General features: G+C 52.8%; 1 protein-coding gene across 1 annotated transcript in view; it reads right to left on the reverse strand.

The window, feature by feature from the left end:
* Positions 1–3483: 3483 nt before the first annotated feature.
* Positions 3484–18072, reverse strand: part of GNG7 (G protein subunit gamma 7) — a 49451-nt gene continuing 34862 nt past the window's right edge. The window contains exons 4-5 of the mRNA XM_054650428.2: positions 5780–5898; positions 3484–4176 (exon numbers count right to left, since the gene is read on the reverse strand). Coding sequence (XP_054506403.1) covers positions 4051–4176; positions 5780–5860 — 207 coding nt within the window. The 5' untranslated portion in view covers positions 5861–5898 and the 3' untranslated portion in view covers positions 3484–4050. The remainder of the gene's footprint in view (positions 4177–5779; positions 5899–18072) is intronic.

The raw sequence follows: 18072 nt of genomic DNA on the forward strand, positions 1-18072 counted from the left end.
CTTCACCACATCCCATAAAGAAAGGCCGGACAGATCTGGGCATGTGGTTAAATCCCAAAAAAAAAGGCTTTTGTGGAGCTGGGCTCCAGCTCCTCCTGCTCCCCCTTCCAGCACTTAAAAAGTTCTGAAAAGTCTTTTTTTTGTGTGTTTTTGTGTTTTTTTCCCCCTCCTTTTTCCCCTTTTTTTTTTTTTTTGTGTGTGTGTGTGTGTGTGGTTCTTTCCTCCTTTTTCCTTTTTTTTTTTTTTTCTTTTAAATTTTTTTTTTAAATAAATTGATTTGGCAAATGCACTGAACAAAGTACAAGCAACTACTGGGAATCTGCACTTCTATTTCTGCCATACAAAAACACCCATGGCGTGAGCACGGATTTACTCGGACAAGGAGAAAATTCCGGGAAAAAAAAAGAAAAAAAAGGGAAAAAAAAAAGGTGGGGGGAAAAAAAAAAAAATTAAGGAATTTTTTTCCCAACAAAAATGAGTCATCCATGGAGACACCAGCACCTGCCAGCAGCTCCCACCCCCAGCTCCTGGTGGGACCCTTGGCATTCAGGGATCCCATGGGAGATGCTCCATGGCCTTTCTCCTGGCTCCCTGCCCCTTTCCCCTTCTCCCTGCCCCTTTTTCCTGGCTCCTTTTCCCTTTTCCCAACCCCTTTTCCCTTCTCCCTGCCCCTGCTCCTTCTCCTGTGTCCTTTTCACTTTTCCCGACTCCTTCTCCCAGCTCCTTTTCCCTTCTCCCAACCTCTTTTCCCTTTTCCCAACCCCTTTTACCTGCTCCTTGTTCCTTTTTCCCCCAGCTCCTTGTCCCTTTTCCTGGCTTCTTTTCCCATCTCCCAACCCCTTTTCCCTTCTCCCAACCCCTTTTTCCCTTTTCCAAACCTCTTCTCCCATCCCTTTTCCTTCTCCCATCTCTCTTCCCTTCTCCCAACCTCTTTTCCCTTTTCCCAACCCCTTTTCCCTGCTCCTTGCTCCTTTTCTTGGCTTCTTTTTCCTTCTCCCATCCATTTCCCTTTTCCCATCTCCCGTTTCCCTTTTCCCTTTTGCTTTTTCCCTTTTCCTTTTTCCCATCTCCCATTTCCCTTTTCCTATCTCCCATTTCCCTTTTCCCATTTCCCATCTCCCATCTCCCATTTCCCTTTTCCTATCTCCCATTTCCCTTTTCCCATTTCCCTTTTCCCATTTCCCATCTCCCATTTCCCATCTCCCATTTCCCATTTCCCTTTTCCCATTTCCCGGCTCCAGCGTGGCTTTGGCTCGGGCAGGACCCTGGGATGGGGGAGGCAGAGCGACCCCAAAGCACCCAGACCCCAAAGTCTGACCCAGCATCCCTTGGGATTCCCATCCCACAGGATTCTCCCGGGATGGGGGGGTTGGAGCCCCTGAGGAGGAGGAGGAGGAGGAGGAGGAGAAGAAGGAGGAGGAAGAATTCCCGGCTCCAGCCCCGGCTCCAAGGATAGCACCAAGCTCTGGTCTCGAACACAGAGGAAGAATCAGATCTGGAGTAGAAAAATAAGGCTGGAACTGTCCGAGAGATTAAGGACAAGAGGGAATTCCCTCCTGGAGGAGGAATCCCGGGCTGGACTCGGGAGTGGCCGCGGGATTCCCGGCGGGCGGAGCTTGGAGCGGGATGGGCTTTGGGATTTGGGATCAAACCCTCCAGAAAAGGCTTTGCTGGGGCTGAAGGACAGGGAGGGAAATTATTGGGAAATGATCCCGTTTTCCCTGCTCTGCTCCCCCCCAAGGCATGGGGGGACATTCCCGAGCCCTGGAATTCCGGGACACGGCGGGGAGCATTCCCAGGAAAAGCCGCACAGCTTTAGGGTTCAAAACGTGGCATTTCCCCGGCTTTGCTGCAAAGGCAAATGAGGGAAAACAAGGAACAGCGACATTCCTGCAGCCGGGGAGGGGACACGGAGCGGCCCCGCCCGGCCCGGCCCCCTGGGAATTCCATCGGCCTCTGGAAAAGGGCTGGAGCAGCTCCCGGTGCCCGGCAGCACCAGCGGGAATCCAGGGAATTGCAAACTCCTTTCCCATGGGAATTGCTCCCTGTCCGGTGATGGGATCCCTGGCATTCCTAACCCCATCCCTGGCATTCCTAACCCGATCCAAAGCTTTGTGGGGGAATGGGGAAACTCCTAGGATTTCACATCAGCTGTGGCTGGGTTGTTTTTACCCCTTCTCTTCCCAAAAAACCTGGGAATCCTGGCTCAGGATAACTGGGAATGGCTTCTGCCTACGGTGGTTTTGGGAAATCTTTTCCAGCCTCATGGATTCTGGGATTCTGGGAATGTCTCCCAGGAGCTGCTGAGCCCCAGGATGGGCCCTGGGGACATGGACTGGGCTCAGACACTGCCCCCAAATTCTGGGATTTGTCCCTTTCCCACAGATCCGGTGGCCACTCCAAGGAATTCCTGGAGCTCTCCCGAGCATCCACCCAAGGGCTCCATGGAAGCTTCTCCTGCTCCCCCTTTTCCTGCTCCCCTTTTCCTGCTCCCCTTTTCCTGCTCCCCTTTCCCTGCTCCCCTTTTCCTGCTCCCCTTTTCCAGACCCCCTTTTCCTGCTCCCCTTTTCCTGCTCCCCTTTTCCTGCTCCCCTTTTCCAGCTCCCCTTTTCCTGCTCCCCTTTTCCTGCTCCCCTTTTCCAGATCCCCTTTCCCTGCTCCCCTTTTCCTGCTCCCCTTTTCCAGATCCCCTTTCCCTGCTCCCCTTCTCCTGTTCCCCTTTTCCTGTCCCCCTTTTCCTGTTCCCCTTTTCCTGCTCCCCTTTTCCTGCTCCCCTTTTCCTGTCCCCCTTTTCCTGCTCCCCTTTTCCAGATCCCCTTTCCCTGCTCCCCTTCTCCTGTTCTCCTTTTCCTGTCCCCCTTTTCCTGCTCCCCTTTTCCTGCTCCCCTTTCCCTGCTCCCCTTTTCCAGATCCCCTTTTCCAGATCCCCTTTTCCTGTTCCCTTTCCCTGCTCCCCTTTCCCTGCTCTCCCCTCCATGCTGGCTCATCCCCGTGAGATCCAAGCGCTCCCAGTTCCATCCCAGTCCCAGATTCCCAAGGGATGGGAAAAGAACTGATCCTTCCACTCCCCCTCCCCAGCTGCCCCAAACTTCCCTGGACAATTCCCAGGCCCTGGATTTAGTGGGAAGAATTCCAGTGTGGAAAAGGGAGATGGGAAACGCTGGGAATTTGCTGATCCGGGTTGAAACTCCCCCAAAAGTTGATTTTTCCAAGATTCTGGATGCACCAGGAAGCTCCTTCCCTTCCCTCCCTCCCTCCCTGAATTTGGGGACAGCACAGGGACCCCCCAAAGATCCCGACTCCCCCATCCCTGGGGCTCCCTAAAATTCCTCCTGGGATCTCTCCCAGCTGGGAATTCCCTTGCAGCAGGGCCATCCCTGGATCCCAGCAGAGCTGTGGGATGCAGGGAAAAGCCTCCCCAGCCTCCCTCTGGCCATTCCCAGCAGGGATTTTTCCAGCTGGATTTGGGGAATTTGGGGGGGGGGGGTTTTGTTTTGTTTTTTTTTTTTTTTTCTTTTTGTACTGATTTTTTACAAAATGGTTCCCACCTCACCCCTTCTCCAGAAGAAATTCCTGCTGATTGGGCTCTGATTGGATCCAGGTCCAGCTCTCACATCCCACTGGGAATGACCCCCCCACCTCCTCCTCCTCCACCACCCCTTTCCCAAATCCAAATATCCCAATAAAAAATCCCCCCCCCACCACCACCTTCCTTTCCTCCCTCAACCCTGGGTAAATTTTAAAATCCTGATTCTAATTCTTAATCCCACTTTCCTTCCCAGGAAGCAGCCACCCCTTCCCTAAAAACCCCCACTTCCAAATTTACTTTTTTTTGGGTGTTTTTTTTGGGTATTTTTGTTTTTCGCTGGGGTTTTTTTGTTTGTTTGTTTGTTTTTCTTGGATTTTTTTGTTTGTTTGTTTGTTTTTCTCAGGAATTGTTAAGTTCTGTTTGAAGCCAGCGTTGAGTTTTTACCCCTGGGTGCAGGTGGAGCTGTGGAGGAGCCTGGATCCAGAGGCTGGATGGGGATTTCCTTCCAGAAGGATCCACAGCTATAGGATGATACAGGGCTTTTTGTCCTTAAAGGGATTCTCAGAAGCAGGAACTCCCACCAGGAGAGGATCATTCCGAGCATGCTGCTCACAGTAATTCATCAGCTCCGAGGATGCTTTGGAGACCTGGATTTTGGGGATAAAAACAAAACAAAAAAAAAGCAGGAATTGGGGGGATAATTGCAGGAATTTGGGGGATAATCCCATCTCAGAGTCACCAGCACTTCCAGGATTTTTGGGGGTTTGACATCCAGCTTTTCCCAACAGAAATTTTGGGGAGATGAGGAGAAAAATGGGAATTTTGGAGGGGGAAAATCAGAGTTAACAGTAAGGAGTGTGGGGGAATGCCCCAGCTGGGAGATTTAAATGGAATATTCCATCTGTGTTTTTCAGGGATTTGGGATGAGCTTTAAAGACCTGGATATTGGAGGAAAAAATCAGGAATTTATGGGAATATTCTCAGCTCAGAGTCACCAGTGCTTGCAGGATTTTTGGGGATTTACATCCAGCTTTTCCCTTAAGGATTTCAAAGGGATATTATTGTAGCTGTGTTTTTCAGGGATTTGGGATGAAAAAGTGAAGGAAAAGATTCCCTGAGTGCAGCCTCTTGTTAAGGTTTGGAAAACTTTAGGATCCATTGTTTAAGGCACTGCTTGGTTTAGTTCCAAGCTGTTTTTTGGGAAGGGAGAGCTTGGAGGGATCCGAGGAGGCTCCAGATCCCCAGGGAGCTGCTGGAGGCTCAGGAGATTTTCCCTTTTTTTGTTTAATTTTAATTTCCTTAATGACACAGGGCAGAGATGGAGCCACATCTGGAGGTTTCTCTGTCCCTCCAAGCCTCACCCAGCCTGGCCTTGGGCACTTCCAGGGATCCAGGGGCAGCCAGAGCTGCTCTGTGCCATGGAGAGAATCCCTTCTGTCCACCGACCCTAAAATTCCCCTCTTTCCATCCAAACCCATTTGTCCTTGACACCAAATCCCGATGGAGGGACCCCCTCTGGCTTCCTTGGAGGGAATCCTGGAATGCTGGGGGAAACCCAGGATCTCTTCCCACTCCCTTTGGAATTAGGAGTCTTTTTGAGCCAGGTCTCATAAGCTCCTGGAGATCATTTCACACCCAAGATAGCTCAGCTACCTTAGAAGGCTTAAAATCAGCAAGATGGCTTTAGTGGCAGTGTTGGGAACAAAGAGGTTTTAATAAAAGGCAAAATAACAAATTCTTTAGAGAGAAAAACGAATCTAGGTGCAAGAAGCCCTCTTCACAAAACCACTTCACAAAAGCCATTGGTTTCTTTGTTCTCTTCTTTTTCTAGCAAATTGCCCAAGCCAGACTCTTTAACTCCTGTCCAATTAGCTATCCTTAATGAGGTGAAGTCCTCCAAGTCCTAGGAGATGCCTTTTCACCTCATTAAGGAGAGAAACTTTTCGCTTATTTCCTTTTTAAGGGGACAAAGAATCATTTTGTCACTTTGTCAACAAAGACAAAGAGCACATTCCTATAACAAAGAGCACAATCCTATAACAAAGAGCAGGTTCCTATAACAAAGAGCACAATCCTATAACAAAGAGCAGGTTCCTATAACAAAGAGCAGGTTCCTATAACAAAGAGCACAATCCTATAACAAAGAGCAGGTTCCTATAACAAAGAGCACGATCCTATAACAAAGAGCAGGTTCCTATAACAAAGAGCACAATCCTATAACAAAGAGCACGTTCCCACTCCCATCCTCACCTTGATCCTCTCGATCCCGGCCTCGATGCGGAGCTGCTCCACGAGCTTCCGGGCCTGAGCTATGTTGTTAGTCGTGGACATTCTCTGCCATCGGCTCCGGGCCCCAGCACAGCAGAATCCTGCAGGGAACACGGGCACAGAGGGGCTGGAGCAGGGTGAGGAGCTGCCCTGGCTTCGTGCTCCATCCCAGGATCATGGAGGGGTGGCAAGGGAGGTTAAAGTTCATCCCATCCCATCCTACACCCACGGCCACCTCGGGACTGATCCCATGCGCAAAGGGAGCTCTGGTGGCCCCGCTGATGCTTCCTGACGTTGTTTCAAGTTCCCCTTTCCCTGAAGGAGCCCTCAGGATCCCCTTTCCAGGGAGTTCTGTTAAAAGCTCTGCTGAGCAGACGGAAAAATCCTCCTGGTTCTGTGGGAGGGAAGCTCTGCCCCAGCACAGCCCCGGGCTGGGCACCAAGGGGGGCTCTGGGGGGCTCCTGGAGCAGCCCTGGTGGCTTTGGTGTCCCTGGCACCTGGGCAGGTGACACCTGCACGTGGGTCACGTCCAACCTGCACATGGGGGTGTGTCCATGGGACCGTATCTGAACTTCCCATGGGATTTGTGTCCAACCTGCCCATGGGATTTGTGTCCAACTTTCCTATAGGATTTGTGTCCCACCTGCCCGGGGGATTTGTGTCCAACCTTCCCATGGGATTTGTGTCCAGCCTGCCCATGGGATTTGTGTCCCACCTTCCCATGGGACTTGTGTCCCACCTTTCCATGGGATTTGTGTCCAACTTTCCTATAGGATTTATGTCCAACCTTCCCATGGGATTTGTGTCCAACCTGCCCATGGGATTCATGTTCAATCTTCCCATGGGATTTGTGTCCCACCTGCCCATGGGATTTGTGTCCAGCCTTCCCATGGGATTTACATCCCCCCTGTCCATGGGATTTGTGTCCAACCTGTCCATGAGATTCATGTCCAACCTTCCCATAGGATTTGTATTCAACCTGCCCATAGGATTTGTGCCCAACCTGCCCATGGGATTTGTGTCCAACCTGCCCATGAGATTCATGTCCAACCCTCGCACAGGATTTGTGTCCAACCTGCCCATGAGATTCACATCCCACCTGCCCATGGGGCTGTGTCCCTACACCCCCACAACGCCTGAACCCCCTTCCTCCTGGTTCCACAGCAGGAACTGTGTGGATTTTTTCCACAAGACCCAAACAATGCCCCCCTGTCCCGGGGGCAGCTCCAGCCACACCGAACCCCTTGGCCAGACACCACCCCGGGCCTGTCCCCTTCGTGCCACCCCTGTGGAGGTGTCACAGCCGCCACCTCCCGCCGCTGACTCAGCTCCCAGGGCACGGGGGGCAGCTCCCACCGCCCACCGGAGCCGGAGCCGATTCCAGGAGGGGAAGCAGCCAAAGCAAACACGGCCTCGGATCCCGCCGGCGCTCCTGGCCCCGCCAGCCGCCCACTGCAGCCCTTCCAGCCTTAATTAGAGGCTCCTCCAACCTTCTCCCCGAGCCTGGCAGCTTCAAAGCCGAGCGTTCCCGGCGGGATCGGGGGTGGGAGCGCCCGTCCCATCCCAAATCCTCGCTGTCTCGCCTGTGTTTAGACGTTTGGGGAGTTTATTCCAGACCACAAGGGCACTCTCAGGGATTATTTTGCTTGGCAGCGTTCTCAGCTCCTCAATCCCTGAGCAGCACTCGGGAATGGAGCAGGGAGGGGGGGGAGTGAGCGGCGCTGCAGCCCCGCGTTCCCGGCTCCCCGAGGGAGGGAGGATTCCCTGAATTATCGAGGCTGTTTGGGAATCTCCGCCTCTCCCGTCCTGGAAGTTAAGTCAGGCCAGCACGGGGAAGCTGCCAGGGTGAAATCAGGTCCGGTTCTGTGGAAAACGGGAGGAGGAAGGAGGCTGTTCCCTGGGGAAGGAGCTCCTGCTCCGGTTTGAGGCGCTCCAAAACAGCCCAGCTGCAGCTCCTCAGCATCCCAGTGAATCCCAGTTTCCTTCTTCCCAGCAGGGCCTTTTCCCCTCCCAAGAGCAGAGAGAAGTGCAGTCGGTGCTGTCCCACAGGGGGATCTGAACCCCTCCCAATCTCAGGCTCTGCAATTGGATTAGGAGCAGGGAAAAGCTCCGTGCCAAAGTCCAGCTCCTTCTAAACCCGTGCCATGACCTCCAGAGCCCTTCCTGCTGCAGAACTGCCAGAACAACGTTCACCTGGACAGGAGTTAGCAGGCAGCTGGGGGAAAAAAATGCAAGGAATTTGTGTTTCCAAGTGTTTGCAGCAGCACAGGATCACCTGCCTGTACTTTCTCAGCTTCCTGTTTACGGAGTGAGGCCGATGAATCAGCCCAGGGAGAGTTCAGAGAACTTCTGGGAGCTGTTCCCACCCCCATCCCTGTCCCTGCAGCATCCTGAGGATCCAAAGCCTGGGCAGTGCTGGATCCAAAACAAGGGCACTGCTGGATCCACAGCCTGGGCAGTGCTGGATCCACATCTGGGCACCGCTGGATCCACAGCGCTGTCATGGTTTTGGATCCAGCAGTGCCCTGGTTTGGGATCCAGCAGTGCCCAGATGTGGATCCAGCAGTGCCCAGGTTTGGATCCAGCAGTGCCCAGATGTGGATCCAACATTGCCCTGGTTTGGGATCCAACAGTGCCCAGGTTTGGATCCAGCACTGCCCTGGTTTTGGATCCAGCACTGCCCACATGTGGATCCAGCAGTGCCCAGGTTTTGGATCCAACACTGCCCTGGTTTTGGATCCAGCACTGCCCACATGTGGATCCAGCAGTGCCCAGGTTTTGGATCCAACACTGCCCTGGTTTTGGATCCAGCTCCATTGTCCCTTTGCCCATTTTTTAAGGAAGTCAGTGTTTGGGAAAGGACTGGGATGTGACATCTGCAGGAAGCACAGGACAGCAGGGACACTCGGGTCTCCTGCACACCCTCCAGAAGTGAAGAAATGACCCCCACAGAGGCAGAATTCCTTCTGCCAGGGGGGCAAAGCTCTGGAGCCTGGCCTGGTCCCACCTCCTGCTGCTGCTGGAGCCGGGCCAGCGCTGACTCCTGCCTTGCCTGGCTCTGCTCCGTGACTCAGCACCAGGCCTGAGTCACCCCCAGCCCTCCTCAGCACAAACAAATCTTCCTGAATTCTGCAGCAGCGCTTCCCGGCTGCTCCCGGCAGCAGCGTTTGGGACAAGGCGATTTTCGGGAACGGCTCTGGTGGCGCTGTTCCTCACGCTGTGCCCTGGAGCTCTTCCAGCAGGGATGGAGTCACCGCGCCCCTCTCCGGGCTGCTCCTCCTGGATGTGGCGGATCCCAGCCCAGCGAACACTGACAGAAAGGTTTCCCAGCAGCACTGAAACCACGGGAAATCCATACAAATACAGGGAACGCAAGAGCGAGGGCAGGGAGGGATCATCCGGGGTGGCCCAAGGGCAAGGACACGGCTGGGAGGGAGGTTGGGAAATTCGGGATCCCGGAGTGCAGGTGAGAGGTTTGGGAATGACGCAAACACAGCTCGGGAGGGTCTGGCTGGGGCACAAATCCCCCTGGTTTAGGGAAAGCACTGAAGTCAGGAAAAAAACCTGGAATGATCAGGATTTGGTGTTTTAAACCGGTTTGGATATTCTGGACTAAAAGCAGGACTAAAAGCTCAGAGCCACATCCTCAGCAGCTCGGTGTGACTCATGAACAGCCCCAAATCTCTCCTGGCTTCCATCCCTACATTTCCAAGCTCACAAATCCCAGGTTTTGTGCTCACATTCCCACCAGGGCTGGCGGGGAGCCGAGGCTGTGCCACCCTCCCGGTGTCGCGTCACGGCAGCCCCGAGTGACGGCCGGAGCGGCCCCTCCGCGTCCCACGGCGCCGCTCTGCTCCCGGGCGCTCCCCTCCGTGTGCCCGGCAGGCTGACAAAGTCCCGATTTGGGCTGTTTTCTTGGGAAAAAAAGCAGCGCAAACCCGCGCAGCTCCTGAGTCAGCCGCGCGCAGCAGCGGCGGGTGACAGAGCGGTGACAGAGCGGTGACAGAGCGGTGACAGCAGCGCTGGCTCTGCCGAGCCGTGACTCAGCAGCGGCTCCGTGCTGGAGGAGACGCCTCCTCCTCCTCTCCCATCACGGAGCTGGGCTGGCTCCGAGCAGCCTCTGCCCTTTCATCCATTTATTTATTGATTTATTCATTGATTTATTCCCCGGCGGGATGGAGGAGGCGCGGATCCCCCCCCGTCCCCATCGCCGCATTTTCCCCCGGCTCAGCCAAACCTTTCCCGGCCTTTCCCAACCGAAACGCGGCCCCGGGATCGCGGTCACGAGGGTGAAACCGGCCGGGAAGCCGGGCCTGTCCCGGCCTGACGGGCAGCGGCCCTGGCACGGCTCCCGGGCAGCTCCAGCCCACGGTGCCACCTGCCCGCCCTGACGGCAGCGCGGAAAAATGCGCTGATCCCGAGCTGCGCCGGCAATTCCTGCCATTCCTCCCATAGCTGCGAGCTGCCACTCCTCCGACAGCCAGCGCCGGAGGGGCACTCACCCTGCCAGGACCCTCTCAGGACCGCACTCACCCTGCCAGGACCCCACAGACCTCTCAGGACCGCACTCACCCTGCCAGGACCCTCTCAGGACTGCACTCACCCTGCCAGGACCCCACAGACCTCTCAGGACCGCACTCACCCTGCCAGGACCCACTCAGGACCGCACTCACCCTGCCAGGACCCCACAGACCTCTCAGGACTGCACTCACCCTGCCAGGACCCCACAGACCACTCAGGACCGCACTCACCCTGCCAGGACCCTCTCAGGACCGCACTCACCCTGCCAGGACCCCACAGACCTCTCAGGACCGCACTCACCCTGCCAGGACCCACTCAGGACCGCACTCACCCTGCCAGGACCCCACAGACCTCTCAGGACCGCACTCACCCTGCCAGGACCCCACAGACCTCTCAGGACCGCACTCACCCTGCCAGGACCCTCTCAGGACCGCACTCACCCTGCCAGGACCTCATTTATCTCTCAGGACCCTCTCTACCCTTCCAGGACCATAGCTATAAACCCCTCAGAATTGCATTTACCCTTCCAGGACCCCATTTACCTCTCAGGACCCTCTCTACCCTTCCAGGACCCTATAAACCCCTCAGGATTGCATTTACCCTTCCAGGACCCATTGACCTCTCAGGACCGCATTTACCCTTCCAGGACCGCATAAACTCCTCAGGGCTGCATTCTGTCTTTCAGGACCCCATAAACTCCTCATGGCTGCATTTACCCTTCCAGGACCCCATAAACCTCTCAGGGCTGCATTTACCCTTCCAGGACCCCATAAACCTCTCAGGGCTGCATTCACCCTTCCAGGACCCCATAAATTCCTCATGGCTGCATTTACTCTTCCAAGACCCCATAAACTCCTCATGGCTGCATTTACTCTTCCAGCATCCTATAAATGCCACAGGGCTGCACTGACCCTTCCAGAACCCTATAAACCCCACAGGGCTGCATTTACCCTTCCAGGACCCCATAAACCCCACAGGGCCATATTCACCCTTCCAGAACCCCATTTACCTCTCAGGACTGCATTTACCCTTCCAGGACCCCGTTTACCTCTCAGGACCCTCTCTACCCTTCCAGGACCCCATAAACTCTGCATTCACCCTTCCAGGACTCCATAAACCCCTCAGGGCCACATTTACCCTTCCAGGACTGAAATTTTGCTGCTTTTGTCTTCCTTCCCCCCCACTCCCACCCCAAAAAATGTGGGATTGGTGCAGCCTCCTTATCCCATGCTGGGGATGGGATTTGGGGATGGAGGATGCACCCCGTGAACTCAGCCTTAATTAAATCATGCCTTTAATTAATTAAAGAGCAGCCTCACATCCATTACACGGAGCTGCAAAAAACCCCAAAGCCACCAGGATTGGGAATTTGGGGATGGAGCAGCCCGAGGGTCTCCAAACCCTCCGTATTTTGGGATTTAGGGATGGGGCACCTCCGTGTTTTGGGATTTAGGGATGGAGAAGCCCCAGGGTCTCCAAACCCTCCGTGTTTTGGGATTTAGGGATGGAGCAGCTCTGTGTTTTGGGATTTAGGGATGGAGCAGATTGAGGGTCTCCAAACCCTTCATGTTTTGGGATTTAGGGATGGAGCAGCTCCATGGTTTGGGAATTCAGCAGCCTGAGCATCACCAAACCCACCAGGACTGGGAATTTGGGGATGGAGCTGCCCGAGGGTCTCGAAACCCTCCATGTTTTGGGATTTAGGGATGGAGCAGCCCCAGGGTCTCCAAACCCTCCATGTTTTGGGATTTAGGGATGGGGCAGCCTGAGGGTTTTGGGATCCGGGGATGCAGCAGCTCCATGTTTTGGGATTTAGGGATGGAGCAGATTGAGGGTCTCCAAACCCTCCATGTTTTGGGATTTAGGGATGGAGCAGCCCAAGGGTTCTGGGATTTAGGGATGGAGCAGCTCCGTGTTTTGGGATTTAGGGATGGAGCAGATTGAGGGTCTCCAAACCCTTCATGTTTTGGGATTTAGGGATGCAGCAGCTCCGTGTTTTGGGATTTCGGGACGGAGCACCCTTAGGGTCTCCAAACCCTCCATGTTTTGGGATTTAGGGACGGAGCAGCCCCAGGGTTTTGGGATCGGGGGATGCAGCAGCTCCCTCTGGCTGGAGCGGGGCCAGGAGCCGCCGCCACCTCCTTGGAGCGAGCCCGGAGCCAGGAAAAGCAGGGGGAGCCCGGCGGGGGAGCCGGGATCGCGATCCCAGAGCCGGTTCCTGCTTTTCGGGATGACCTCATGGGTTTTGGGAACAGAGCGCGGCTGTTGGGGCCGGCGCTCGCTCCTTGTCTGGGCAAGAACAAAGCCGGCTCCATTTTCCCTTCACACTTCCTGCAGCAGCAGCTCCGCGCCTCAATGAGCCATTGAATTTTTCCCTGACTGCAGCAAGTTTTTATTCCCTTTTTTTTTCCCTCTTTTTTTTTTTTTCCCTCCCTTCACCTCCTTTCAGACCTCAAGATTTCTGTGGCGTGGGACCAGAAGCCATCGCAGGGTGGGAAAACTCCCTGAAAACTTCCTAAAAACTCCCTGAAAACTCCCTAAAAACTCCTTAAAAACTCCCTGAAAACTCCCTAAAAACTCCCTGAAAACTCCTTAAAAACTCCTGGGCTCTGCACAGGAATGGATTTTCAGCCACTCCATGTCCCACCAACAGCATGCACGGAACCTTTGGAGCTGCTCCATCCCACCTCAATCCACTCAAACCTTAAAATCCAGGGAAACCTGAAGCATCCTCAAGGAATTCATCCCTTTTTTCCTGGGAAGCCTGAAGCCCCCAGGAATTCACCCTTTTTTCCTTCCCTCCTGCTTCAGGGAGCTCAGGCCTGGCTGGAATCTCCTTCTCCCCAGTTTCCCAGGAGCAGCCCCATAATTAACAGCCCTTTGCTAATGGAGCCTCAGAAGCCCAAGGGAGAATCTTTTCCCTAAGGCAGGAATTCACCTGGAGTGGGAGAACTCAGCCCTGCTGGGAAGCAAAACCCCAAAACCTGAACCCCACAAATTTAGGATGAACACCCAGCTCCAGCTCTGGGTTGGAATGGGGACATGGGATCCTCATTCCCTACAAATGAGCCCTGCTGGCATCAGGGATTGGGGCTCATTCCTGTTCTGGAATGGGGACACAGAGCTGCTCTGGGATCCTCATTCCCTACAAAAGGGCCCTGCTGGCATTGGGGATTTGGGCACATTCCTGTTCTGGAATGGAGACATGGAGACATTCTGGGATCCCCATTCCCTACAAAAGGGTCCTGCTGGCATTGGGGCTCATTCCCATTCTCAAACAGGGACACAGAGCTGCTCTGGGATCCCCATTCCCTACAAAAGGGCCCTGCTGGCATTGGGGCTCATTCCTGTTCTCAAACAGGGACACAGAGCTGCTCCAGGATCCTCACTCCCTACAAAAGGGCCCTGCTGGCACTGGGGATTTGGGCACATTCTTGTTCTCAAACAGGGACACAGAGCTGCTCCAGGACCCCCATTCCCTACAAAAGGGCCCTGCTGGCATCAGGGCCCAGCTCATTCCCAGCCCTTTCCCGTTCCCTGGCCACGTGAGTGACCTTTGGGGCATGGCCATCACATGAGTGACACCCCCTGCTCCTTCCTCCTCCACCCATCCCCTCCGTCCTGTGACTTTCCCTCCCCAGCTTTGTTTTTATTCCCGCCGGAGCTCCAGAGGGTGACAGCGCTGACAAAGCCACCCTAAATCATCCCCAAACCCCATCCAAAGCAGGATGATCCCATGGTGGCTTCAGAGCCTGGTGACTCCTCTGCACTTGTTTGAGCACAAGGAGCCCAGCAGCTCCGTGTGACCGCGGCCGTTTTCCCGCAAAACCGCGGCTTTTTGGGAAAGGCCGATGACTGCAGCGTCATGTGAGGGTCTGCAGCTCCCTGCTGGGGCTGGATCTGCCACGGGAGGAAGCTGAAGGTTCTTTTTCTCTCGGTCACGCTGGGCTGGCAGAGCTCCAGGGCTGAGCTCAGGGCTGGGGTTGTTGCCAGCGGCCGGCCCAGGCTAAAAAAGGGAATTTTCCCCACTGTGTGAAAGGGCTGAGGCACGTGAGGGAGCTGCCTTGGGGTCACGGGCAGCTTTGGGCTGGCTGGGGTTTAAATTTAGAAAATTATCTGCTGCAGGTTGGGGAAAAACAGGGATAGGGAAAGGGGAAAAATTCTCCAGCTTTGGAGAGAGCTGATTGCAGCCCTGCAGGAGCTGGCAGGGAGGTGGAGGGGGTTATTCACAGGGTGCCAGGATGCAGGGAATGGCTTCCAAACTGGAAAAGGAGAGATTTGGGTGGGATTTGGGGAGGAATTCCTGCCTGTGAGGATGAGGAGGGGTTGGGATGGATTCCTGGAGAAGCTGCAGCCTTTGCTGGGGTTTGATGGTGAAACAAGTGCAGAGGAATCATCAGGAGGGATCAGGAAATGATCAGGAGGAGGGAATGGCTTCCAAACTGGAAAAGAGGAGATTTGGGTGGGATTTGGGAGGGAATTCCTGCCTGTGAGGATGAGGAGGGGTTGGGATGGATTCCTGGAGAAGCTGTGGCCTTTGCTGGGGTTTGATGGTGAAACAAGTGCAGAGGAGCGATCAGGAGGGAATGGCTTGATCAGGAAATGATCAAGCCAAGAAAATTATTAGGAGGAGAGAATGGCTTCCAAACTGGAAAAGGAGAGATTTGGGTGGGATTTGGGGAGGAATTCCTGCCTGTGAGGGTGGGGAGGGGCTGGGATGGGAGAAGCTGCAGCCTTTGCTGGGGTTTGATGGTGAAACAAGTGCAGAGGAATCATCAGGAGGGATCAGGAAATGATCAGGAGGAGGGAATGGCTTCCAAACTGGAAAAGAGGAGATTTGGGTGGGATTTGGGAGGGAATTCCTGCCTGTGAGGATGAGGAGGGGTTGGGATGGATTCCTGGAGAAGCTGCAGCCTTTGCTGGGGTTTGATGGTGAAACAAGTGCAGAGGAGTGATCAGGAGGGATCAGGAAATGATCAAGCCAAGAAAATGATCAGGAGGAGGGAATGGCTTCCAAACTGGAAAAGGGGAGATTTGGGTGGGATTTGGGAGGGAATTCCTGCCTTTGAGGGGCTGGGCTGGGATTCCTGGAGAAGCTGCGGCCTTTGCTGGGGTTTGATGGTGAAACAAGTGCAGAGGAATCATCAGGCTCTGAACCCAGGGGCTCATCCAGCTTTGGATGAGGCCTCGTGGGGTTTGGGGATGATTTAGGGTGGCTTTGTCACCCTGTCACCCTCTGGAGCTCCAGCAGGAATAAAAACAAAGCTGGGGAGGGAAAGTCACAGGACTGTGGGGATGGGTGGAGGAGGAAAGAGCAGCAGCTGGCCCTGGATCCCTGGAAATTCCAGGGATGGAGCAACCTGGGACAGTGAAAAGTGTCCCCTGCTCATGGCAGAATGGTGTTGGCTTGGAATTCCCAGCTGCAAATCCCAATCTGCATCCCTGATTGGATTTAAAAAAAGAAAAAATGGATAAACAACATTTCTGTGCTGCTGGGAAAAGCTGTGCCCACACTTTGGCACTGCCTCGGAGTGGACAGACTGGGATAAACTGGGATAAACTGGGATAAACTGGGATAAGGATGAAGGAGAGGCTCACCTGAGCTGGCCAGACCTGGTCCTGTGCAATCCCTGCCTAATTAGCATCTTCATTTAGCAGGTGAAATTAGGAGGAGCTCAGAGCCAGGACACTGAGGTGACACAGCTGATCCTGTTCCCCTCCTCGCCCATTCCAGCTACTTTTAATCCAAGTTTGGTTTTTTTTGCTTGTGAACTGTTAATTTCGATGTATTTTTATCTCAAATTTCACTATATTAAAATCAACACCCACCCACCCAACCTGCTGCAAAACCATCTGCATTTAAGAGCTGAATTTAAAACTCCAGGTCAAAAATCCAACCCCAACCACCTAAATTCAGGTTTTCTTTGCCCAAAATTCACTTTTGAGTGCTTTTTGCAGCACTGAAGGAGCTCAACTTTGCCTCCAGTCCCTCAGTTGAGATCAATTTGTGCTGCTCCTACCTGGAGTCTCCCAGGGCTAAAAATAAGAGGGAGGAGAGGCAGAATTTAGCACGCTGTGAAAAAAAAACCTGGGAATTTGGAATTCCAGTTTGGGAATTCAGCTGCTACTAGGGCTAAAAAAAGGAGGCAGCAGGAGGAGTGAAGTCCTTGGCACCGAGTGGCTCCTCCTCCTCCTGTTCCACCTTCTCCTCCTCCTCCTCTTCCCAACCCTTCCCTGGCACATGAGTCACGTTCCCTGAGGAACCCACTCATCCCAGTTTTCCTCTCTGGGTGTGAAAAGAGCAGGGAAAATATCCTTTAATTGCAAGCAAGGTGGAGCTGAGCCCATGGCAGGTGCTGGAGGATCCCACAGCACCTCCAGCCCCAAAGCTGGGGACAAACAGGGCTGAGTCAGCTGGGACCCAATCCCAAATTCCCCAATTCCCAAATGGCACCGTGGGAGGCTGCAGTGAGCGCGTCCCGAGGGATGGAATAAGGACAGGCCGAAATCTGGGCATGGAAAGAGCCTTAAATGCAGATTTTGGTTAAAAATGGGGATTTTTGGATGGGGCTGCAGGCACGTGGCACAGCTCTGGTGCCATGTGAGGAAACTCTGCTGGCTGGGATTGCCAGAAACAGGAGGGAGGGAGAGGGACCAGAGCTCCAGGAGTGCTGATGTGTGATAACTGCAGAGTCCTGATGCTTGATATTGTATAATATTGATAATGGATCATTGGTAATTATTATATTGGATAATTGGATAATGCTGATGTTTGATAACTGCAGAGTCCTCATGGCTGATACTGCATAATGTTGATAATTGATAACTGGGTAATTTTTATATTTGACAATTGGATAATGCTGGTATTTGATAATTGGAAAATGGTGATGTTTGATAAGTGGATAATGCTGATGTGTGATAACTGCAGAGTCCTCATGGCTGATACTGGATAATGTTGGTAATTGATAACTGAATAATTTTTGTATTTGACAATTGGATAATGCTGGTATTTGATAATTGGAAAATGCTGATGTTTGATATCTGCAGAGTCCTGATGCTTGATATTGGATAATATTGATAATGGATCATTGGTAATTATTATATTGGATAATTGGATAATGCTGATATTTGATAACTGCAGAGTCCTCATGGCTGATACTGGATAGTGTTGATAATTGATAACTGGGTAATTTTTATATTTGACAATTGGATAATGCTGGTATTTGATAATTGGAAAATGGTGATATTTGATAAGTGGATAATGCTGATAACTGCAGAGTCCTCATGGCTGATACTGGATAATGTTGATAATTGATAACTGGGTAATTTTTATATTTGACAATTGGATAATGCTGGTATTTGATAATTGGATAGTGCTGGTATTTGATAATTGGAAAATGGTGATGTTTGATAACTGCAGAGTCCTGATGCTTGATATTGGATAATATTGATAATGGATCATTGGTAATTATTATATTTGATAACTGGATAATGCTGGTATTTGATAATTGGATAATGCTGATGTGTGATAACTGCAGAGTCCTCATGGCTGATACTGGATAATATTGATAATTGATAACTGGGTAATTTTTGTATTTGACAATTGGATAATGCTGGTATTTGATAAGTGGATAATGCTGATGTTTGATATCTGCAGAGTCCTGATGCTTGATATTGGATAATATTGATAATGGATCATTGGTAATTATTATATTTGATAACTGGATAATGCTGATATTTGATAATTGGATAAT

This window comes from Agelaius phoeniceus, chromosome 29, assembly GCF_051311805.1.
Source record: "Agelaius phoeniceus isolate bAgePho1 chromosome 29, bAgePho1.hap1, whole genome shotgun sequence".
Classification (NCBI taxonomy): Eukaryota; Metazoa; Chordata; class Aves; order Passeriformes; family Icteridae; genus Agelaius; species Agelaius phoeniceus.